Source organism: Lithobates pipiens, unplaced genomic scaffold (assembly GCF_037356315.1).
Source record: "Lithobates pipiens isolate NorthernLeopardFrog02 unplaced genomic scaffold, aLitPip1_a1.2 Scaffold_18, whole genome shotgun sequence".
Taxonomy (NCBI): domain Eukaryota; kingdom Metazoa; phylum Chordata; class Amphibia; order Anura; family Ranidae; genus Lithobates; species Lithobates pipiens.
The window spans coordinates 641,746,142-641,771,761 of NW_027507758.1; the positions used below are offsets into that span (position 1 = coordinate 641,746,142).

Genomic DNA, 25,620 nt, shown 5'->3' on the forward strand with positions numbered 1-25,620 from the left:
TTACGTCGTGAGCGCGCCACCGCGTCCGTACGCCTACGACGAGTAACGTAATGCGTTCGTACTACCCGGCGCACGCGTACTCGATCGGAGGCTCCATCAGGCGTTCGTCTGGGAATCATATTGCGTCTTCGTGGGCGCTGACGCGCGTTAACACGATCGCGTCCCACAAGGTAACTCCTATTTCCCTGACAGTGCCCCCCCCCAAGGGGCAGCCTCCGGATGCCTAAACGAGCCCATTTTTCAGGATGAAGACATCGAAACCTGTGTATGAGTCTAGGTGCATGTACAAAACTTGCAGGTTCCCAAGAATTTTCCTCAGCCGAATACCCCTTCCATTTAATTAGAAATTGGATTGTCCTACCTCTCCGACGACAATCAAGGATAGATTCGACTTCAAATTCGGTTTCATCACCAACCTGGACCGGAGGCGGGGGCACTTCTTCTCTACCTGAAAAAGGACTGGAGATGACACGCTTGAGAAGGGAGACATGGAAAACGGGGTGAATTCTAAGAGAATTAGGCAAAGCAAGTTCGAATGCTACAGGGTTAATTATACGTCTAATCTCAAAAGGGCCCAGGAACTTGGGTCCCAACTTCCGAGAAGGACATGACAGTTTTAAGTTCACAGCAGAGAGCCACACTTTGTCCCCTATCTTAAAGGCAGGGTTAATTCTCTTTTTCTTATCATAATGTCTCTTGTATTCCTCCTGAGCCTTCTTCATGGTATCCTGAAGCAACTGATAGTTCGTTTGGATGAGGTTTACTCTATCCTGAACGGCTGGGACCGTAGATTCAGGAATGGTATTGGGTAAGAACGAAGGGTGGAACCCGTAGTTCGCCCAAAAGGGTGATTGGTTGGTCGAGGCATGCACTGAATTGTTATACGCGAATTCCGCGCAAGGGAGCAGGGAGGCCCAATCATCCTGGGAAAAAGAACAAAAGCATCGCAGATATTGTTCGAGCGTCTGGTTGGTTCTCTCTGTTTGTCCATTACTCTGTGGGTGGTAGGCTGAGGATAGACATATTCTAATCGATAACAACTTACAGAGCTCTTTCCAGAACCTGGAGGTAAACTGCACCCCTCTATCTGATACGATGCTGTCGGGTACACCATGTAGGCGGACAATTTCCTTAATGAAGATTTTTGAGGTATCCAAGGCGGAGGGGGTCCCTTTCATAGGCAGAAAGTGCGCCATCTTAGATAGGCGATCCACCACTACCAAGATGGTAGTGTGCTCTTCAGAAGGGGGCAACTCCACAATGAAGTCCAAAGAGATTTCCTTCCACGGTTTTTCTGGGACTGGTAGCGGCCTTAACAGGCCCCAGGGTCTAGCGTTAGACCCCTTGTTTCGTTGGCAGGTTGTACAGGAATCAACGTACTCTTTACAGTCGGATCTTAAGGTAGGCCACCATAAGGACCGTTGCACAAGATCAATCGTCTTCCGCACCCCGAAATGGCCGGCCAGGGGGTGGTCGTGGAAGGTCCTTAGTACGAGTAACCTGGCCTGCTGAGGCACAAAAATTTTGTTCTGGTGCCATAGAAGCCCGTCCTGACTTCTCAAGGAAGAAGCTTCTACGTCAGTACATTGGTTAGAGGCCTGTGCTATCGAAGCCCTTAGGTCTGGTTGCATTAGCAGGAAATTCTGGGGAGACAGAATTGTACTAGGTGTAGTCTTTTCTGAGGAGTCTGGAAACATCCGGGACAGGGCATCTGCCTTGCCATTTTTTGATCCTGGACGGTAGGTCACATGAAAATTAAATCTTGAGAAGAATAAAGCCCAGCGGGCTTGTCGGGGTCTCAGACGTTTAGCTGTGCGAAGATATTCTAAATTTTTATGGTCGGTGAAGACCAGGATGGGGTGAGCGGCACCTTCCAAGAGATACCTCCACTCTTCAAGGGCGGTCTTGATTGCCAAAAGCTCCCGGTCACCTACATCGTAGTTTCTCTCTGGGGGGCTCATCTTCCGTGAAAAGAAGGCTACAGGGTGCAATAGTGCCTTGGGACCTTGTCGCTGGGATAGAATTGCTCCTGTGGCCACCTCTGAGGCATCGACCTCCAGAACGTAGGGTAAGGCGGGATCTGGGTGCTGCAGGATAGGTGCGGTAGTGAAGAGGGTTTTGAGTTGGTCAAAGGCAGATTGTGCTGCTGGAGTCCAGAGAAACTTGATATGTTGACGAGTGGTCTGCGTGATGGGTGCTACTATGGTGGAGAAGCTCCTTATAAACCTCCGGTAGAAATTAGCAAACCCAATGAACCTTTGAACAGCCTTCTTGTCAGAAGGAGCGGGCCAGTCTAGGATGGATTTCACTTTCTGGGGGTCCATGGCGATTCCACCTGTGGAAATGATGAGTCCCAGGAACTGAATAGACTCCTTTTCGAAGTCGCATTTCTCGGCCTTAACGAATAGTCCGTGGGTCCTGAGAATACCTAACACTTTTTTAACATGTATTCTATGGAGTTCTAGAGTGGTCGAGAAGATCAGAATGTCGTCCAGGTAGGCGACGACAAAGTGGTCCAAGTACTCCCGGAGGACGTCATTAATAAAGTGCTGGAAAGTTGCTGGGGCATTGCACAATCCGAAGGGCATGACCAAGTATTCGAAATGCCCAAATCTTGTTCTGAATGCCGTCTTCCACTCGTCCCCCTTCCGGATACGGACGAGGTTGTAGGCTCCACGTAGGTCAAGCTTAGTAAAAATGCGGGACGTGTGGAACCTTTGGAAAAGTTCTGGGATGAGCGGAAGTGGGTAGCGGTTCTTGAGGGTGATGTTATTTAGTTCCCTGTAGTCCACGCACGGTCTCAGAGTCTTGTCCTTTTTTTCTACGAAAAAGATGCCCGCACCAGCAGGGGATGAGGAAGGGCGGATGAACCCCTTTGCCAGATTCTCATCTATATATTGTCTTAAGGCCTCAAGTTCAGTCTCGGAGAGAGGGAAAATCCGGCCGAAGGGAATGGGAGCTCCCGGCAATAATTCGATGGGGCAGTCATAGGGACGGTGCGGAGGCAAGATATCTGCCTTTCCCTTGTCGAATACGTCCCTGAACTCTTGGTATGCTGCTGGTATGTTAGGAGCGGGACTGAGCACGGGTTGGACGGTCAAACAGCTGGGCAAGTTTCTAGATTCGGGGTCCAGACAGTGTTGTTGGCAGTAAGCTGAAGTGAAGGCTATTTCTTTCTTGGACCAATCAATCCGAGGATTGTGTGCCTGAAGCCACGGGATTCCTAGGATGACAGGGAACATGGGAGAACACAGGACGTCGAATTTGATAAACTCCCGATGCCCCGAATCTGTGGTCGTTAGGATGGGTCTTGTTTCCCTGGTGACATGGCCGGAGCTAGGTAGGGAGCCGTCGGCCAGACGGACAGTCAGCTTTTGTTTCTTCAAGAGAAGCGGGAGAGCAAGATTTTTAGCCAGGGTTGAGTCCAGAAAGCAGCTGCAGGCCCCAGAGTCCAGTATTGCCTGTAAGTGGATCTCCTGACCTGACATCGTCAATGTGACAGGAAGGGCGATGTGGGTTGAAGCGGGTTTCGTTACCTGGAGATGACATGGAGTGCAGAGGGTGGATTTACTTGGCCTGGTGGGACAGTGGTCAATACGATGTCCTGATTCCCCACAATAGAAGCAGAGATGTGCCTGACGGCGGCGAAGCCTCTCTTCAGTGGTCAAGGGAGAGCGGAACGGGCCATTCAGAACAGAGGATGCCGCTGGGCAGGCCGGAGGTGGAGCCTGGGTAGAGTTAAAGGTCCAAGTGGTTTCAGACCGGCGTTCACGTAGGCGCCTGTCAAGCTGTGTGGTAAGTTGGATGAGTTCCTCAAGTGTTGGGGGAACCTCCAATCTGGCTAGCTCGTCCTTGAGGACCTCGGACAGCCCCATCCGGTACTGATATTTTAAAGCTGCCTCATTCCAGCCGACATCTGCAGACCAAGTACGGAACTCTACTGTATAATCTTCTGCAGGCCGCTCGCCCTGGCGGAGGGAGTACAAGGTTGCTTCGGCTGTAGTTGTCCGAAAGGGATCATCGTAAAGACGGGCCATAGCTTGAAAAAACTGATCCAAGGTACTAATGGAAGAGCTGCGTTGCTCTAGTAAGCCGTGAGCCCAGGTCTGGGGATCGTCCCTTAGTAGTGAGATGGTAAAACCCACTTTGGTCATTTCAGAGGTAAATGTCTGAGGCTGCAGAGAGAAGTACAAGTAGCATGAGTTCCTGAAGGTTCTGAATTTTCTTCGGTCCCCATGAAAATATTCTGGTGCAGGGACTCGTGGCTCGGGAGAGGTTGAGACTATAGCGCTAGGATCTTGGCCGGAGAGGACAGATGGCTCAGGAGGGTGCTGCAGACGTTCTTCCAATCGAAGGTACCTCTCTTGGAGACCCTTAATCGCTGGGGTCAGGGCCATGACTTCCCGTAAGATGGCCTCTATCGGGGAGTTGCCTCTGTCGGCCTCTGGCATCTGGCTGGTTTATACTGTCACTACCGAGGTTAGGAGGCCGAGATGCTGAGAGGGCTCCCCTTGCGGCCGAGTGCAGTGCAACCCTGGAGATGGCACAGGGATGCAGTGCCCACAGTAGCACAGGTTGCCGGGTAGCAGCAGTAGATGGAAATGCTGAGCAGACCAGTCTCTGGAGGCAACTGTGCAAGAAGTCCAAGGCAGGGTCAGGGTCAAGCCGAAGGTCAAACACGGGAGGTCAATCCGGAGGTAAGAAGGATGAATACTGAACTGGAGATCAGGAACGGAGGTCAAGCCAAGCCGAGGTCGGGTGCCGGGAGTAGACAAGGAGTATCAGGAACAAGCCAGAAGTCGGAGCCAGGAGAGTAATCGGAAGCAGGTCAAACAAGCCGGGTCGGTAACAGGAGATCAGGTAGCAGAGATAACAGGCACGGGTACTCAGGAAGAGCTGACGATAAACCAGCAATGTGATGCTGTCAGGTGAACGTTTAAATAGACACGGCGCTTGGATTACGTCGTGAGCGCGCCACCGCGTCCGTACGCCTACGACGAGTAACGTAATGCGTTCGTACTACCCGGCGCACGCGTACTCGATCGGAGGCTCCATCAGGCGTTCGTCTGGGAATCATATTGCGTCTTCGTGGGCGCTGACGCGCGTTAACACGATCGCGTCCCACAAGGTAACTCCTATTTCCCTGACACCAAGGCTTGAACTTTGTGCAGCTGTGTTAGCTGTGGAAATTGCTGAGTTTATAGAACTTGAAACAGATGTTGAAATAGACCCTTTTTGACTTTTATACAGACAACGAAATAGTGCTAGGATATATACACAATCAAATATGGCAGTTCTATGTGTATGTTGGTAACAGATTGGAACATATTAGTAAGCTCTCTATGCCTGAACAATGGAACTATGTTCCCACTAACCTCAACCCTGCTAATTGCGGCAGTCATGCAGTACCCACTACTGCATTTATGGACAGATCATGGCTATCTCCACCAGTACTCTTGAATGATAAACTCATTTTAATTTCTACAAATTCTACCCTTTTAACTGGTTTATCCAGAATCTGATAAGAAAATCAGAGCTGTTACTGTAAAACTACTCAACACCTGTGAAAGCAAGGTAAGGCCGAGTCCTCCCTGTCTTGAACACTTCTCTAAGTGGTCCTTTGTTGTATGAGCCATTGCACATCTTATTCACATTGCTCATCAATTTGCAAACTGCTCTAGCACTGAAAAGGAGTGTCACAAATGGGACATCTGTAAAGGCCCCTCCACAATTGAGGAAGTCGCTCAAGCAGAAAGTGTTATCATCCAATGTGTCCAACATAAAGTGTACTCACAAGAGATTGTTAACATATCAAAGGAACTCAACCTCTAAGGATAGCCCTCTGTACAAAATAAATCCAATAAATGATCACAAGTTATTTTGCGTTGGTGGTCACATTGGAAGATCTAATTTGTTCAGTGGAGAAAAAAATCCCCTCATTATTCCAGGACATCATCACATTATTGCTTTGTTAGACAGTGCACATCAAAGTGATAGAATCAATGGTCTCTTCCTGTTTCATTAATGCCTTCATAAGATGTGTTTCTGTGCGAAGACCTGTAAAGTTACTTAGATCTGACTGTGGGGCTAATGTTACAGGAGCAGTAAAGATAGTGAACTTCTTGAATGACAACAAGTGTAAATGGGAATTCAACCCACCTCATTCCTCTCACATGGGAGGCTCTTGGGAACACATGATTGGAGTTGTAAGAAAAATCTGGGACTCTATGCTACTGGACCAGAAAACTTCCCAACTTACCTATGAATAGGGATGAGCTTCGTGTTCGAGTCGAACGTACGTTCGACTCGAACATTGGCTGTTTGTCCGTTCGGCGAAATCCGAACACTTGGTCCGTTCGCGTCAAAATTTGCGTGGCGCTCACGGTCCACAATGCACTGCGATGGCGCAGTGCATTGCTGGCTCATGATTGGCCAAGCATGCACTGTGACCCCGCATGCTTGGCCAATCGCAGCTCCAGCAGCGAGGAGAGCCATGATTGGCCACAGGCATCCTGCCTGTGGCCAATCATAGCTCAGGCTGTGTAGTGCACGCCCCACACTATATAAGGCTGCCACTGAGGCGGCCTCGTGTAGTGTGTTGGCATCTGAAGCAGTGGGTGTTCTGTGTACCTTCAACACAGTACACACCGATCGTTTTTGGCTGATTTCCTATCTTGCTGTTGTGTAGTGGTTATTGTCTGTGCCCTGACCGCAGTATACACCGCTATATTCTCACCTATATAGCTAGTGATCTATCTTTAATAATAGAGCTTGCAGTCAGTAGTGTTAGGAGATAGTGCGTGCTGTCTGCGTGCTCTGTACCCAGTACATACCGCTATAATCCACCTACATAGCTGTTCTCTATTTGAGCCCAATTGCCATCTGCAGGAGTTATTGGAAGTTGTGTGTGCTTCCAGCACAGCACAGTATACATCTGTGTATACCCCTTTATCTCTGCTGTTTTCTGGTTATTGTCTGCGTGCCCTGACCGCAGTATACACCACGATATTCACCTCACCAAATTTTTCTGCCCCTGTTTAACAGGGACATGTAATTACAATTCTTGATATAATATTTCACAGGAGGGCCCCTTCCTGTGCCCACCCAGAGTAACGGTGAGGACTTATAGTGTTGTGGCACCAGCACCACAACCACCAAAGGTCAATTTTTCTACCACTGTTCAACAATGGCATGTAATTACAATTCTTGATATAATCGTTCACAGCAGGGTGCTCCAGCGCCCACCAAGAGTCACTTTGAGGGCTTACAATGTTGTGGCAAAACCAACACCTTGTTCCCCCATTTCTGCAGAGCATATAGGGCAGGCCCCTACTTTCAAACATCCAACTTACAAACATCAGACAGCAGCAAGTGAGATGAAAAAAGATGTACGACAAAACAAATTATACAGGGGTGATAACCCTTCCCTATGCTTTCCAAAAAGCTTAAAAATCGTTTTTTTGACTGGAGCTACACTTTAAAAATGTACCAGTTGAAAATTACAAACAGATTCAACTTAACACAACAAACCTACACAGTCCCTGTCTTGTTTGCACCGCCTGTATACTGCTGTTCTGAGTATATAGGGCCTGGGGGCCACACGTATTTCCTTTTTTTAATATGGGTACGGGGTTCCCCTTAATATGCGTACAAGACCCAAATAGGCTGGTAATGGGCAGGGAGGGCTACCCATGCCATTTTTCTCAATGATTTTCAACCATATTGCAGGAACCAGATATAACATTAAAACCGCAAGCAGTTTTAAATGATGTTATTTCGGTTTAATGTCATTTTGTGCAGGGACTGTTCTAAACACGGGAAACACGTGGCACTTCACAGGCATACTACAGACACCCCCCAGGCACCATATTTAAAGGAATATTTCACTTTTTTTTTTCACTTTAATCGTCATTAAAATCAGTGCTCCCGCCAAAACGGCTGTTTTTAAAACTTTTTTTTGCATTGACCCATGTCCCCTGAGGCAGGAGGCAGGTCCCCAAACCCTTTTTAGGACACTATCTTGCATATTAGCCGTTAAAATTAGCACTTTCCATTTTGAACGTTCGAGTCCCATAGACTTCAATGGGGTTCTAACGTTCGTAACGAACGTGGGGTCCGTTCGAAAGTTCTGGTGCGAACCGAACCGGGGGGTGTTCGGCTCATCCCTACCTATGAAATCTTAGTCTTCTTGCAGAGGTCTTTGCTATAACCAATGCAAGGCCACTGGTGTCTGTGTCCTCAGATCCAGTGTCTCCAGTATTGCTCACTCCAGCCACTCTTATTAACCCAAAATATTGGGATAGCCACTATTCCCACAGAGGAAGTTGATTACTCTAACGTTTACAAGCATCAATGGAAGCAGGTTCAATATTTGTGCTATTGTGTTTTGGAACCGCTGGAAGATGGAGTACCATTCTAAACTTCAACGTCGCAGTAAATGGCAAACTAGCAAACCCAACCTACAAGTGGGAGACATAGTTCTCTTGAAAGAGACAGATTCTGAATGAATGAATAACTTGTATAGCGCTACATATGCAAACTAAATTGCCTCAAGGCGCTTTTGCTGTCAGTGTCCGTCTGGGTCTTCAGAAGAGATGGGTCTTGAGCTTCTTCCTGAAGGCCAGATGATTTTCTTCCATCACAACTATTGGCCTATGGGTCTTATTACCAAGACTATGCTAAGTAACGATGGGAAAGTAGGAGGTAACCAATTCAGCCCCGGAAGAATTTACCCCCCCTCCTGATTGGGCCATTTTTTTTCGATAGGGCACTGCATCGATTTAACTGACAATTGTGCTGTCATGTGATGTTGAGCTCAAACATAATTGATGTTCTTTTTTTTGCCCACAAATGGAGATTTCTTTTGGTGGTATGTGATCGCCTCTGTGGTTTTTATTTTTTGCGCTATAAATAAAAAGAGTGACAATTTTGAAAAAAAATAAACAAAATATTTGTTACTTTTTGCTATAATAAATATCCCAATTTAAAAAAAAATGTTTGTTTTTCCTCAGTTTAGGCCGATATTTATTATTTTTCATATTTTTGGTTAATAAAAAAAATAAGCGTATATTGGTTTGCGCAAAAGTTATAGCGCATACAAAGTGGGTTATTGATTTATGGCATTTTTATTCTTCTTCTTTTTTTTCTGTGTTTTTTTTTTTTTTACTAGTAATGGTGATGATCTGCGATTTTTATTGTGACTCCGACATTGTGGTGAACAAATCGAACACTTTTGACACCTTTTTTTGAAACCATTGACATTTATACAGCGATCAGTGCTATAAATAACCACTGATTACTGTGTAAATAACATTAGGAGCGATCAAGGAGTTAAATGTGTTCCCTGACTGTGAGTTTTAACTGTGGGGGGTGGGACTGACTAGGGGAGGAGACGATCAGTGTTCCTATGTACTAGGAACACATGATCTGTCTCCTCTCCCCTGACAGGACATGGATTACACACACAGATCCAGGGTCCTGCTTTGTCACGAGCGATCGTGTGTGCCCGGCGGACATCGTGGCCGCTGGGCACATGCATCAGTTCCTTGGTGACGTGGCAGGCACGTGTGCCCCTATGCCGGTGGGAAGCCAAGGACATCATATGACGCCCACCCAGGATGAGAGAGCCACCTTGCGGACGTCATATGATGATATGTGGGATGGGAAGTTGTTTAACTTCACAAGATCTTCAAGGTGTCATCTGGATGGAGTCACTGTCAGCTGAATAAACAAAGATTACTTTACCGATATCTCAACACAACTGTAATTTACAGAGATAACACTTTCAATGCTTAGATTGGAGAGACAGAACACTCATTGTTTCCTCACTCTCTGACTAAGGTCCATGAATAAAGAAATGATCTGGTAGGAGATCAGAGGACCCATTTACTAGTTACCTTGAGGGGGGAATTGTAAGATCCTCAGAGACAAAGCTGCCTGATGTGGGCGGAGTCCTGGTTTAGGGGAACCAATCAGCTCATGTCTAGTAATAATCTTTGTATTTCTATTTTAGTAGATGGACGGGAGATGAGGAAAACCTCAGAGGATTGTCTCACTTTGTCTCCAGACTGTAAAGTAGAAGATGAGGACATCACACAGTATAGTCCAGGAGAAAACCCGACTACCTCAAATGTCCATCCGGCACCACACAGTGTAGATGGACCATCGTATTCCTCTTATCCCGAGGAACCTCAGACTGTGAGGGACGGGGCCGTCCTTCCAACAGAAAAGAGCTTTTCCTGTACTGAGTGCGGGAAGTGTTTCCCTTCTAAATCCAAACTTAATAGGCATAACAGATCTCACACAGGAGAGAAGCCGTATTCCTGTCCTATGTGCGGGAAATGTTTTTCACACAAGTACCATCTTTCCATACATCAGAGATCTCACACTGGGGAGAAGCCATATTGCTGTCCTGAGTGCGGGAAATGTTTTTCAAAGAAGTGCAATCTTTACACACATCAGAGATCTCACACAGGGGAGAAGCCGTATTCCTGTCCTGAGTGTGGGAAATGTTTTTCACAGAAGTCCAATCTTTATACACATCGGAGATCTCACACGGGGCAGAAGCCATATTCCTGTCCTGAGTGCGGGAAATGTTTTTTTCAGAAGTCCGATATTTACAAACATCAGAGAACTCACACGGGGAGAAGCCATATTCCTGTCCTGAGTGCGGGAAATGTTTTTCAGTGAAGTCCAATCTTTATACACATCAGAAAACTCACACGGGGCAGAAGCTGTATTCCTGTCCTGAGTGTGGGAAATGTTTTTCAGAGAAGTCTAAGCTTTACATACATCAGAGATCTCACACGGGGGAGAAGCCGTATTCCTGTCCTGAGTACTCTGAGAACTCTGTGAATGAATGGCACGGCCGCGCTCTTTTCATAAAGTGACAGCCGGTACAGGGAACTTCTCCCCGCACTGCTGTCACACAGAGGACTCGGATCACTGAGCCACTGCAGGAACAGGAACATGTAACATCTTCCCGAAGGTGAACGTTTCCTTTAACTCTTTCACTGCCAGAGCCGTTTTTGTGTTTTTTGCCCACATATGAAAAATAATTTTAGGCCTGAAGATTATATAAAACCCCAAAACATTATATATTGTTTGAAAGCAGACACCCTGGGGAATAAAATGGCAGCAGTTCCATATTTTTATGTCACATGATATTAGTGCAAAGGTCTAGGAAACACAATTTTTTTTGTAAAAAAAAAACACACTTATCTTAATCTTAGGGGGCAGAAAAATACAATAAATGAACCATTTATTTACAATATAAAAGCCAAGTAAATAGATACCCAACACGTCAAACTTTAAATTTGTGTGCGCCTGTGAAATAGTGACTAATTTCATTTTATGTGCTTGGGTGTAACTTTTATTTTGTACAAGTAAAAAAAAAATTTTTTTTTTCATGCACATGTCTATTATCATAACTCATGACCAGCTGACTATGCTAACTACTTTGACCCCGCCATTTATCGCCGTCTCCTTGCTATGTCCCCCAAGCATTGTGTAAGTAGCACAGATGATAATTTATGATGTTATAAAATGATGAGATTGCTATGTGTTTACATTCTGTATGTTGTTTTTAGTTAGGCTGATTTTCTTTGCTGCCAAGGCATAAAAGGTCCTGAAGAAGCTTATTGATATGAAACGCATCAACCTCTTGGACAATTTGGCAAAGCTAAATGAGTCATTATGAATCTATATGGCCTAATGTTTGATGGATTTGTTCCCATGTGGTTTTAACACATAATTTTACTATTTGTAATAAAGATTTATATTTTGTTATTTTTGTGTTTGCCCTTTTTTGTATCAATAAAGTCTGACATACAAGGTTCTTTTTTGAAATGATATATAAAGTATATTGGATGCGGTACATTAATAGTAGCCAAATATTCCTCTTTTTTTATATAAAAAAAAAAAAATAAATTTTAATGTGAGCGCCATTCACCTGGCTGTGATGAATATTGGATGTATATTATTTCATACACTGATTTCCTTGGCTCCATCTAGTGGTCATAATGCAGTATTGTAGTGCGCATGCGCGGGATCTCGGACGCAGACGTGCTCTGAGAGAGCTCCGCACGATCCGGCCCAAATTCAGCTACAATCAGCGCAGCCAGCGGGACAGCGGCGACGAATACGGTAGCGGGAAGCTCCGGTGTGGGTGATGAATAGGCGGGCTCGGGGCCAGCCGAAAAAAGGACAGCGTAAAGCCCTACAATTCACCGGGGGGTCCGGGTCCTCTCCTGAGCGCAGGCCGCAATCCAAGATGGCGCCAGGACGCCGAGACACACGAGGCCCGGCCGGAGCTGCAGCCTTCCTGAGGGATGAAGCCAGCAGAACTCCCCGGAAACTCCCCAGGGATCCGTTTTCCTCACAATCTTCCGGGGACATGGAGGAAGAGCAGCAGGGTGAGTTCCGTTCGCATCCCCCTTCCCCGGCCATAGATGAAGATGCACAGGAACTGGTGGGCTCCCCTGGATCCTCTATGGATAAAAATATGGCTGAACTGGCAGAGGCCATGTCTAGTCAGCTTAGCTCTGCTTCCATAGCACCCCAGCCAGCTTATTACTCCGGGGACACAGTGTTACTAGCTCGGTTCTCCACGATGCTACAACAGGAGCTTTCTAAGGCCTGCACTTTGATTACCACTGACCTTAAGAGGGACATTCACAGTATTGGTGAGAGACTTGACATTGTTGAAGCTAAAGTTGAAGGCACTGTTAAAAGGGTTAACCAGAATACCCACATGCTCACAGACCTCCAGGACAGGTTGGAGGATGCCCTTACAAAAATCGAGGACTTGGAAAATCGCTCTCGTAGATACAATGTGCGGATTCGCGGCCTGCCCGAAACGCATACCGTTCTGGAAGGGGCAATGCAGGAGTTAATGAAGGACTTGGTCCCAGACATAGCACCGCATCACATGGAAATCGACCGCATCCATAGGGCCCTTACTGCCCCTAGATCTGATGGCCTGCCTCGTGATGTTATTGTTAAACCGCATTACTACCAAATCAAAGAGAAGTTGATGCTTGCTGCCCGCAGTCGACAGGACTTGACTCTCTGTGGGTCGTCTATTCAGTTATTTACTGACCTCGCTCCTTCTACAGTGCAAAAGCGTAGAAATTTGAAACCCCTGCTACAACATCTCATCAACCAGCAGATCAGATATCGGTGGGCCTTCCCCTTTAGACTATCTTTCACCTATAATGGGAAATCCTACTCATTTTCCACATTGCCGGAGGGAGAAGAATTACTACTTGGTTTGGGCATCATCTCGAGGGACTCATCAGCCTCCTCTCCTCCGATTCCTGCACGCCGCCCACTCTTCCCACTTCGGACGGAGCGTAAGCGGAACCCACCTAGAGGAACCCCCCAGAGGACCAGGAATCCTGAGAATGCACTTTCATGCCCTCCTTGAAATCCTGGACTTACCACTTGCAGCAGAAGGGATACTACTATCTTTTTACCTGAGGGACATACCTGAGTCCGTCCGTGCCTGCGCGACTGCGTAGTCACCCTGTTAGCACAACCATAGTGCAGTTTCCTATTTTTTGGATTTATTCCACCCGACACGGTTCTTCCATGACTGACTTAAAGTTAATGTGCTTTTTTCTTTATTATTTTTATTTTTATTATTACTTTCTCTTTTTGGACAGGTTTTACAGCGTCCTCATGGTTTGATGTTTGAATTCTGTTTCTGAATAACATGGGGGTATGGGGTCTGTCCTATGGTGGGGCCCGTGGGGCCTCCCCCGGGGGGGTGCTGGGGCGGGGGGGGGGCCATTAGGTGCCTGCTTGCCCTGGGGCCGTTACTCTCGGGGTAGGACGACTCGCGAAGCTAGTGTAACTCACTGTCCGACAGCATGCGGGACCTGAATCCGCACTGCTGGCATGCATTGGAGCGAGGGCCATTTGGGCCGGATCGGAAATCCATGCTGCTCCATTGCAAGACTACCTTCTCTCTTTGGAGAGAGGTACCCTTGCTACTTCCGGAAAGGACACTCTATCCGGCAGGGATTATTTCCCACCTTGTTCTACGGTTTACACGAGTCTACTGGTATAAGTTTGTGGGCCTACGGCCCTTGTCTTCTATGTTAACTAATTCTCTGTTTTTTCTTCTTTTCCTCTCTTTTTCTACCTCCTATCTTCCCCGAGCTGTAGTCCTGACCCTAACCTACATACGATGGTATTGGGAACCTGTGGAATGTGAATCCCATCTATTGAAGGCTATGCCCGCCCTTATGATGCTACAAGGTAAGAGTGCTCTGCCCTACCACGATGGCTAAGTCGTATTCGTCCGACTTTTCGGTGATCACTCATAATGTCCATGGCTTTAATTCCCCGATTAAAAGGACTAAAGCCTTTCAATTTTATCACAAACAGAAGGTTGATATATTGCTACTGCAAGAAACACATTTTTCTAAGACGTCAGCTCCACGTTACCTTAATGTAAAATACCCGCAGTTTTACTTGGCTAATGGATCCGATAAAAAGGGGGGGGGGGTAGCTATTGCTTTTTCTAGACGTACCCCTTTTAAGACCATAACCATAATTAAGGATAAGGGTGGCAGATACATCATGGCCGTGGGACGAATCCATGACCAACTTGTATCCTTTGTATCTTATTATGCTTCAAACTCAGGACAGGTGGACTTTTTTAGCAAGATGTTGCGGACACTGATGCCCAAGGTCCAGGGACAGGTGATTTTGGGGGGAGACAGGAACATCCCGCTGGACAGAGTTATGGACAAATCCAACCCTGACAGACCCACTTTCAAGAGACCGCCAACTGGGAGTAATAGGGTGGCTAGACTCTTACATCTTTATGATTTAATTGACGTGTGGAGGGAGTCCAATCCCACGACTAGAGACTATATGCATTTTTCGCAGGTGCACCATACATATTCCAGGATAGACCATATTTTGGTCCACACACCTCTGCTTCCGTATCTAATGTCGGTATCGATACTATCCACCCCCTGGTCGGATCATTCTCCGATCAAGATGTCATTGACTGGGTTGTGGTCCAAAGCTTCCCCGGCCCCGTTGCGTTTGAATTCTAGTCTGTTGAAAGACCCCGTTTTGTGCGCTGAAATTGACAAAGCATTACAGCAGTTTTTTGCGAGTAATAACTCCTCGGATACGTCACCCACGATTAATTGGGTGGCTCACAAAGCCACGATTAGGGGCATTATGATACAAATAGGCTCTAGGCAAAAACGAGCACGTGACCATGAGATTCGGCAATTGGAGACCAAATTGGACCAGTTGCTGCGGGAACAACATGATCACCCGCTCTACGACATCAGACATACGATTGACGATGTTAGACTGGCATTGAACTTAGCTCTGACGACTCAGGCTGAAAAACATATTGGCTGGACTAAACATAGGTACTATACCATGGGTGACAAACCAAATACTATGTTGGCCAGGAAACTGGTTCCCCGACCATATACGCCTACGTTACCTAAACTGAGGCTTTCTACGGGTCGCTCCACACAAAACCCTGAACTAATTCTGCGGGAATTTTACAAGTTCTATTCCAAGCTTTATGGTTCACAGACTGCGTACGATTCTAGTAGAGCTGATCTCTTTTTCCGTGATGTTCCGCTGCCTCAATTGACGCGAGCTCACGCGGATCTGATGGAGGCTGAATTCACGGAATTGGAGATTAAAATGGCGATTAAGTCACTGCACCCCTCGAAGGCCCCTGGACCGGATGGCTTTCCAGGCCAATATTATAGGAAATTCCAGGATGTCCTGATTCCTCACCTGTGCTCTTACTTTAATGAGCTTCGGAGGGGAAGCAAGATACCCCTACATGAAAATGTAGCTTATCTTAGTGTCATTCCTAAGCCAGGCAAGGATCATGGAGACTGCGCGAATTACCGACCGATCTCCCTGATCAATACCGATTTGAAGATTTTAACAAAAGTCTTAGCATTTAGACTTAACACTTTTCTGCCAAACTATATCCATCCTGACCAGGCTGGCTTTGTCCCGCTTAGACAGGCATCGGATCAGACCCGCAGGCTAATTAATCTTATATCAGCAGTGCAGTCGGATTGGGATGGGGGAGGTTCTAGACGGGGTATGCTGCTATCGTTGGATATTCAAAAAGCGTTTGACTCCCTTTCTTGGGAATATTTATTTGCTGTCCTACGCAGATATGGTTTTGGTGAGCGCTTTTTGACTCTCCTCGGGAACGCTTTATGACACACCATCGGCATCGTTGATGCTGCGGGGATATTCATCTGAGCCTCTACCGATTAGACTGGGTACGAGGCAGGGCTGCCCACTGTCCCCGCTCCTGTTTGTTCTTGCGATAGAGCCACTGGCCATTAGGATTAGGGAATGTCAGGATGTTCAGGGGATTAGGTGTGGAAACAGAGATCATAAATGCCTACTGTTTGCTGACGATCTCTTGCTCACGCTGACGTCACCAATTACTTCTCTCCCTAACCTATATGCGATTCTTCAACCCTTTTCCGAAATCTCGGGGTTAAGAGTTAATCAGTCCAAATCTAGAGCGCTTAATCTTTCCCTGCCAGAGGCCACGCAGACGGCTATAGAGAGCACATACCAATTTAAGTGGGAGTCGGAGGCACTGCCATATCTTGGTGTTAATCTGACCCCGACTATCCAGTTATTATACAGGAAGAATTACCCCCCGCTCTACAAGACACTGACAGAGGACCTAACTAAATGGCAATTACACCCTCCATCGTGGTTCGGCAGACTACACTCTATTAAAATGAATGTGTTACCTAGAATACTGTATCTGTTCTGCACCCTACCGGTGGCTATACCGCGTAGGGATCTTCAAATGTTGCAAAATGACATCCTTAGGTTTATTTGGGGACACAAGAGGCCCAGGGTGAACAGGAGTACAATGTACACCCTAAGGAAACAGGGGGGACTGGGCCTGCCGGATCTGCAGAAATATTATCATGCGGCTCAGTTGGCCCACCTTACCAGATACCATTCACGCCATACACATGCTATTTGGATGGATATGGAGTCTTATTCCTGTCGCCCCTCACAGGTTTCACAGCTATTATGGTTTCCCGTGAAAGACAGACCACTGATACTGTGTCCTACCCTGTCACTGGCTATATGGGATAGGCTGTCCAAAATATACAAATTCAGTTCGCCCCACCATCCGCTGGCGCCATTGCTTAACAACAAGGAGTTCACCCCGGGCCTCTCTCCTCAACTGTTTAGCTGGTGGACGAATAAAGGGCTATTGCGCATTGCTGACCTGTGTGACCGTAGGGGTATACTTTCTGAACAAGCTCTAACTGAAAAATTTGATATGCCGTCCTCGGAGAAGTTTCGATGTGCCCAATTAAGGCATTTCGTGCAGAGTATGGTCCGTAGGGGAGTCCTGGGTTCCCTGACTCCCATGGAGCAGCTGAGTATGCAATATGACAAAATTAGAGGCCATATATCAGCCATCTACACCTTACTTAGGGGACCAGGGAAGAAGTTGAGCTACATGATCCAGTGGGAGCGGGACATTCAGGAATCCTTTGAATTAGAAGACTGGTGCACGCTCTCTGAGACGGCATATCGCTCTCTCGCCAACACATCGGTGATAGAGGCTAATTACAAGGTATTGTTGCGGTAGTACATGGTCCCAGCCAGATTGGCCGTTTTTGTTCCGGGAGCTCCGTCCCATTGTTTTAGAGGATGCGGCCAGGTGGGGACCACTTACCATATTTGGTGGTCATTCCCGAAGGTCAGAAGGTTTTGGATTAGGGTGTTCAATTTTGTCTATACTATCACGGCACTGAACCTGAGGAAATCACCTAAGCTGGCCCTCTTGGGGGGCAAGGCGGCAGAGACTTCTAGGCCTCAGCAGAGGCTCCTTACCTTTATATTTATTTCAGCTAAGATCACCATAGCTCGTAACTGGAGATCAGCCGTACTACCGATAGCCCAGCTCAAACATAAAATGTCATGGTTAATGCTGAACGAACGGTTATCCGCACTATCTCAAGACAGGATGAAAATGTTCCATAGAATTTGGGATCCATGGATTGTCTATCTAACTAATGGTTCCGGGACGCATGCTGTTTAACGTTGTCACGGTAGCATGAGTTTGAGGATCCAGGACTACGGCTCCCCCCCCCCTCCCGTCCAGTTCTCCCCCTTTCCCTCTTTTTTCCGCCTTTTTCTACTCTCTTTTCTTTCTCTTCCCCTGCTATGGGGTCTTTCTTCTTTTCTTTACTGTTCTCTGTTGAATTCTTTACATCTCTCATTTAGCGGTGCTAGCTACACGATTGGTTAATTATATCACTCTGGAGGTAGCAGCTTCGGCAGCTGGGATCCTATGTGATCCGGGGTTATTGGATAAGACACCTATTTCACTGCCGCCAACATGTTTACGGAACTGACTGGTGTGTTAGCCCATTATACATTGTGCTTGATGTATTACTTTACCGCATTAATGAGACTAATGTTTGTATTGTTTTGAAAACCTTTAATAAAAAATATTGAAACATAATGCAGTATTGTGATTATTTTTTTACTGATGGAGGTATGTCACGAAAAATACCCCATTATGGTCACTAGATGGAGCTGACCATCATAGGAAATCACTTTGCTACATTATGGACAGAATTTGGATGAATGCTTGTCAAGTAGACCCCCTTAGTTTTCTTCATCAGCCATGTCTTCATACAGATAACTGAGATCATCCTCATACACTGGTGAGTACAGAACACACTGAAGGGTATAAATTAATCAAAGCAACAATATTAAACCTGAAAATTTGCATTTTGCCATTAGATGGCGCTAAGAATCATGTTATCGCCATCTAATGAACAAATGTAAAATTGTTTATTTTCATTTGATGGAAAAGTTTCAACCAGCTCAGCAGATCTCTTATTTCCTTCAATCCCCCCATTCACACAGAGGGGATGTACATGCATTGTCACCGGGCAGATCGCTATGTATATTATTTATAAATAGACCTAAATGTCAAGAGACGTTTTTATAAAGATGGGAAGTATGTAGCAGATAAATGAATAGACCTCCTAGCAATGTTATTACCAGGCTGCAGCTAGGGGGAGCTCTAATGTTTAGAGTGTGACCACATCAGAGTGATCCCATCTAGCTCACATTAACCCTTTCACTGCCAGAGCTGGTTTTCCATTATTTTTGCACACATGGTAATATGGAGATTTTGGGCCTGAAGATTAGATAAAACCCCCAATCATATATTTTCTGAAAGCAGAGTCCCTGGAGAATAAAATGGTGGTAATTGTTAAGGTGTTCCTCGTACACAAATGTCACCTTCATATCCGGGTTTATTTTCTACTTTCTATGGTGTGATCTTTTCTACAATACTTTTTTTATACATAAAATAGTGGAAAAATTGGTGTAATAACCACAACAACACCTCTCCATTCACATTGGTGCCATGATGAAAATATACAAACCGTAAAAAAAAATCACATTCCAAACATTCCTCAAAGTCCATTAATAAGTGTGAAGACAAAATCGCTCCATTCCCTTATATATACACCACTTAGTGCTCGTGTCACCCCTGCCCCCTCTGGGCACCACTCACCGGAAATAAATGCCCCCCACTTTCATGGGTGGGAACACACACACATTATACACAATTTTAAGGTAAAATATAAAAGATGAGGTTGTGATGAGTAAATAGATACCAAACATGTCAAGTAATAACATTGTGTGTGCCGGTGACATGGAAAAATACTGCAGTACCTAAAAATCTCCATAGGAGGCGCTTTCCTGCTCATCAGTTTAGAGATAAGTGTGATCTCTGGTGGTAGAATTATTCCTCTCACTCCGACATTCGTGGTGATCCCTCACATGTGTGGTGCAATCACGCTCTACATACATATATATACAGTATGGGTGCGTTTACAGGTATGTGCGGGGCAATGGGGGTTACTTTTCATGTTTTTATATACATTTTGTTCATCATTTTAATTTTTTAAATAAATGTTATTACAATTATTTTTTTTCTTATTTCACTTTATTGCTATCACAAGAAGTTAATAAACCCCCCATGTGATATCATTGGGCAGGTGACAGGTCCTCTTTATGAGACATGGGGGGTGTATTAGACCTCCAATGTCTCCTCTACCCTCCAATGCACAGATGGCGCTCTGGTAGATGCTTCCTTAGCGGTGTCATCCAGGGAATGACGGCTCAGAAAAGGGAACCACTCAGAGCTGAGGACTGCCGCCTTCATTCAGAGGAGATTGGGGGATGGACGGTCACCAGTCCCCTCCCACTTGGCCTCCTGAAGCCCCTGGGTGTGGTCTTGGGATCCCAAGAGGAACAAGAGAGCCCAGGAACCACACTGCGGGGGCCGTGCTGCTTGCAGTATAAATGGGATCAGGCAGCTATACAGCCACCCAGATCCCTCTTATGCCCTGTACCCACGGTCAGATTTTCCGACAGAAAGAGTGTGAAATTCTGATCGTGTGTGGGCTCCATCGCACTTTTTCCATCTGAGTTTCCGACACACAAAGTTTGAGAGCTGGATCTAAAATTTTCAGACAACAAAATTCGATTGTTTAAATTACGATCGTGTGTAGACAAATCCGACGCACAAAGTGCCACGCATGCTGAGAATAAATTAAGAGACAAAAGCTATTGGCTACTGGCCCGTTTATGGTCACTGCATTCAGAACAATCGGATTTTCTGACAACTTTGTGCGACCGTGTGTATGCAAGACAAATTTGGCCCAAAATCTGTCAGAAAAAATCCGACGGATTTTGTTGTGGGAATGTCCGACCCGTGTGTACAGGGCATTACTGTGCAGCTGGGAGCCGGCTGAATAAAACAAGCACCGCTACTGCCACCATCAGCTTGTGATTAACCCTTCACTCTCTGGGTGTGCTATGTACCTCCAAGGAGCTGAACTGTGTAACATAACAACGTGTCTTGACGGTGTCCTATTTCTGGGGGGTGTACTAATCCTGGGGGGGTCCTAATCCTGCCTGTGAAGGGGCATCTCTGTGATGTACAGAAAGTGCTGCAGCTGTGTTGACATTTACAAAGGAAGAGTGTTTTACAATTTACCAAAACAGCCCACAGTCTCCCCCCCCCCACCCCAAGTTCCTTCTATGTATTTGGGGGGCTTTTGGAGGGTCGGTGTGCCGTTTAAAAAAAAAAAAAAAGCCAGGAATGAAATGTCCACAGACTGTGGAAACTTTACACTGAACCTCATGCAATTTGGATTCTGTGCCTCTCCACTCCTCTTCCAGACTCTGGGACCGCAATTTCCAAATGAAATGCAACATTTTCTACACCCCGTGATGATTTGGGGAGTCATGTCATCTGCTGGTGTTGGTCCACTGTGTTTTATCAAGTCCAAAGTCAGTACAGCCCTCTACCGGGAAATTCTAGAGCTCTTCATGCTTCCCTCAGCTGACCAGCTTTATGGAGATGCTGATTTCATTTTCCAGCAGGACTTGGCACTCGCCCACACTGCCAAAACTAACAATATCTGGTCACATGATCATGGTATCACTGTGCTTGAATGGCCAGCAAACACGCCTGACTTAAACCCCATAGAGAACCTGTGAGGTATTGTCCAGAGAAAGATGACAGACACCAGACCCAACAATGCAGATGAGCTGAAGGTCGCTATCAAAGCAACCTGGGCTTCCATAACACCTCAGCAGTGCCACAGGCTGATCACCTCCATGCCACGCTGCATTCCAGCCTTTCTCACCCAGGGTTCCCCCAAAGATTTCTAGGGGTTCCTTGAGAAATTAACAATTTCTGTGCCTCAGTAACAACTGACATTAATGATCTGTAAGGGGGGGCAGTCTTCCCACCGATGATGATGTAAGAATTTCCTTCTCCCACTGACCACAGAGATAAGGGGGTCCTTCTCCCATTGATCACCAATGTAAGAGACCTACACTAACCAATGATATAAGGGGGCATTTCTCCCATTGGTCACCAATGTATGGGACCAGTACATTGATCACTGATATAAGGGGACATTCTTCAACTGGTCCCCAATGAAAAAGGCCACTACACTGACCACTAGAAATGAGCTCCAGGTTTGGACTGACCCCAGATTCAGAATTTAGCTTGTTTGAGCGTTTGGTAAACAACTGAACAAAATAGGTGTTTGACTCAGTGAACCTCTGACTGCAGTAATACTATTGCTCTGATATATAGCAGCTCAGGCTGGTTATTTGGAGATTAGAAACTTTCAGTGTCCCAACAACTGATGACGTGTCCCCATCCAGTCCATTCAGCTGTCACCTGGGGATTAGTGGGTTAGTGTAAATAACTTTGACCCTGTACTGTACTGCCTGGAGGACATTAGAGGTTCCTCTAGGTCTGATAGTAAAGCTGTGAGTGAGGCCAGAAATCTGCTTCATGATTGGACATGATATGGATCCTTCCTCATCTCATTCCTGGTTATGGAAATCTATAATATTACCAGTCTGGTATCAGAGTATCGGCAAACACAAAGATTCGATATCTTATAGGCATTGCCAATGGTGAAAATCGCCAAATTACGATATTCAGGGAAACATTACAAAACCTACCTACAATGGTGGAATCATTTGTCACAGAGACCAGCAGTACCCTTGTGGAACATTTTGGTGAAGACTAAATGCGCTCCCAGATATCCTCACAGGGCAAGCTTTCCAAACTGACGCTGGATGGTTTCCACATATGCCCACTGTTTGTTGGGGTCCACTATCCCACCTATGGGCCTAGCATGGTGGGTGCCACTGGGTAGAAGAGAGAGCGAGAGACCAGAGAACATCCGCTCGCTGATCCCCGTAGCTAGAATGAACCCGGAAGTGATATGTATTAGGTGACTTTTGAGTTCATTGCCATCATTCCCGACGCCTGTGGCTGAAGAAGCTGTGAATTATTATTAATTTACAGGATTTATATAGTGCCAGCACTTTGAAGTCTTGGAGGTGAGTATTGGAGGAGGAAACAAGGGAGCTAGAGAGCAGGAGGCCTTGGGAAGAGCGGAGAGGATGATTTGGGAGATATCTGCAGATGAGGTTGGTGATGTAGCTGGGGGTGATGCTGTGGATGGCTTTGTATGTTGTGGTTAGTGTAACGGAATCGCTTCCCACTCTGCTTGAGTGCTTCCATCATATACCGCTTCCTCCAGTCTGAAGATCGATATCAGATATTATAGCCACATATTACAACCAAGAACTAGGCAGGACTCATTTGGCTGCAAAGCTGGAACACATTTATTTGAACAAACTAACACAGAATATATACACCATAGGAGGACATCCCCCTCCCGATCATATTACCCTAATAATACAAACTGCACACAGGAATATAATTAGAACAGACATATACTATAAACTCAACGTTAATTAGCTACCTGTCCTGGCTAGGTCAGTGACAATTAGTATTTTGTGTTTCATACAGAGGGGGAGGGGAAGCCAGTGAAGGGATTGGCAGAGAGGGGCAGCAGTCATGGATCAGTTAGTGAGGTGTATTAGTCTACCAGCAGCATTCATAATAGACTGAAGGGGAAATAGCCTGTGTAAAGGTCAGCCAGTGAGGAGAGAGTTGGAGTAGTCAAGATGGGAAATAACCAAGGAGTGAATAAGTTATTTTGTGGTATCGTTAGTCAGGAGGGGCAAATTCTAGAAACATTGTGGAGGTTAAGGGGCAAGATGTAGCCAGTGATTGGATATGGGGACTGTAGGAGAGGTCAGAGTCTAGGATTACACCCAGCACCCTGGTGTGTGTGGAGGGACCAATGGTTGTGCCATTGATCTTTATGGTAAAGTCCTAGGGAGGGGATGGGGAGGAGGAAATATTACAAACTCAGTTTTAGAAAGATTAAGTTTGAGGAAATGGTGTGACATCCACACTGATATGTCTCTCAGTAAGTTTGTGATATGTGAGGAGATTGAGGGGGTAAGAATGGAGCATGATCTGCTCTCCATTATCTTCAGTGGAGGGCAGGAGGGACATGAGGGGTCTGATAGACTCCTGATGTCTCATTAAAGAGAACCTGTCACAACAAAAAATGATATCATATTGGGGTTAATCTGTTCCTTATGACCCAAGAACTTATAACCCCACCCCAAAACTTTGAGTTCCCTCTTATTTACAAACAAACAACATTTTGTCGATGTCTATATAATAAAGGAAACAATGATTGCACTACATATACTACATAACACCATGCATGCCAGAGTGCGGGAAATCATTTTACATCCATTATTCTGGGTTACCTCTACACACAGGACCTGGAAAGGCTTTTAAAGCGTCACCTATGGGAAAATATTGAGAACCGAAGTTTGTCATCATTTCATCAGCACACACAATTTTAGGGCTGGACATGTTGGGTATCTATTTACTTGGTACAACCTCATCTTTTATATTTTACCAAAAACTGGGTAAAATATTGCAATTATCCTTTAAAAATGACACTCAATGTATTTCTTAATGAAATTTACACTTGATAAACCACTGAGCTAATATCATGTGACATAAACTACCATACTTTTATTCTCCAGGCACTCTACTTTCAGAAAATATGTTTGGAGGTTCTACACGAATCTTCAGGATAAAAATGGAAATTTTAACATGTGAGCAAAAAAATACAAAAACAGCTCTGGCAGTATAAGGGTTAATGAGAGCTATATACATTACACTGAGCACAGCAGAGTGATTCTAATGCCACGTACACATGGTCGGAATTCTTGTCGGAAAAAGCTCTGATGGTTTTCCAGTGGGAATTCCGCTCAAGCTGTCTTGCCTACACACGGTCACACCAAATTCCGACCGCCAAGAATGGGATGACGTACAACACGTATGACGGGACTAGAAAAAGGAAGTTCAATACCTAGTAGCCAATAGCTTCCACGTCGTAGTTGAATCTGAGCATGCGTGAGTTTTTGCGTGTTGAAAATGCATACACGCGATCGGAATTTCTAATAGAAAGATTTTCCATTGAGAAAATTGAGATCACGCTATCAAATTTTTGCTGGCGGGAATTCAGCCAGCTAAATTCTAATGGAGCGTACACACGGTCACATTTTCCCGATGAAAAGCTCTCATCGGTCTTTTGCTGGCTGAAATTCCGATTGTGTGTACGAGTCATAACATCTCCATCAGTAAATGTAGTGTAAAACACTCATTATGGCCACTAGATGGAGCCAATGATCATATGAAAAAAATATGACCAAAACTTGTCACATTCGTTCAACTAATTTTCTTTCTTAAATAGACCTCTAAATGTTTCTGAAATCTTACACCCACCACACAATGCCAATGAGAGGTAATGACTCCATTTTTATTTTTCTACTGCTATCAATTGCCAACACAGTACAACACTTCATTCATGTCTTTGGTGATCTCTGATCTCCTTATCAACTGTTTCTTCCATGATGAATATCAGTCATGGAGTATATCTGAGGTGTATATCAGGGTGTGCTTCTTCCCCACATGAGAGCTGTGATGTCCAGCAACATTCATATAGAAGACATTTCCCACACTCAAGGCTCTAATACACCTCAAGGGTTGTGTGGGGTCCCTGATGTACAGGAAGACAGGACTTCAGTGAGGAACATTTCCCACACTCAGGACAGGAATACGGCTTCTGC

At 45.7% G+C, this 25,620-nt stretch overlaps 3 protein-coding genes across 3 annotated transcripts in view; 1 reads left to right on the forward strand and 2 right to left on the reverse strand.

Moving 5' to 3' along the window:
- Window positions 1-25,620, reverse strand: part of LOC143986903 (uncharacterized) — a 1,023,878-nt gene that overhangs the window by 812,689 nt on the left and 185,569 nt on the right. The window lies entirely within an intron of this gene.
- LOC143989536 (uncharacterized) overlaps window positions 1-25,620 on the forward strand; it is a 297,691-nt gene that overhangs the window by 128,578 nt on the left and 143,493 nt on the right. The gene's annotated exons all lie outside the window — the stretch shown is intronic.
- Window positions 23,218-25,620, reverse strand: part of LOC143989560 (uncharacterized) — a 44,830-nt gene continuing 42,427 nt past the window's right edge. Inside the window, 1 exon segment of the mRNA XM_077489740.1 lies at window positions 23,218-25,619. Within this exon segment, the coding sequence (XP_077345866.1) occupies window positions 25,521-25,619 (99 nt within the window). The 3' untranslated portion in view covers window positions 23,218-25,520.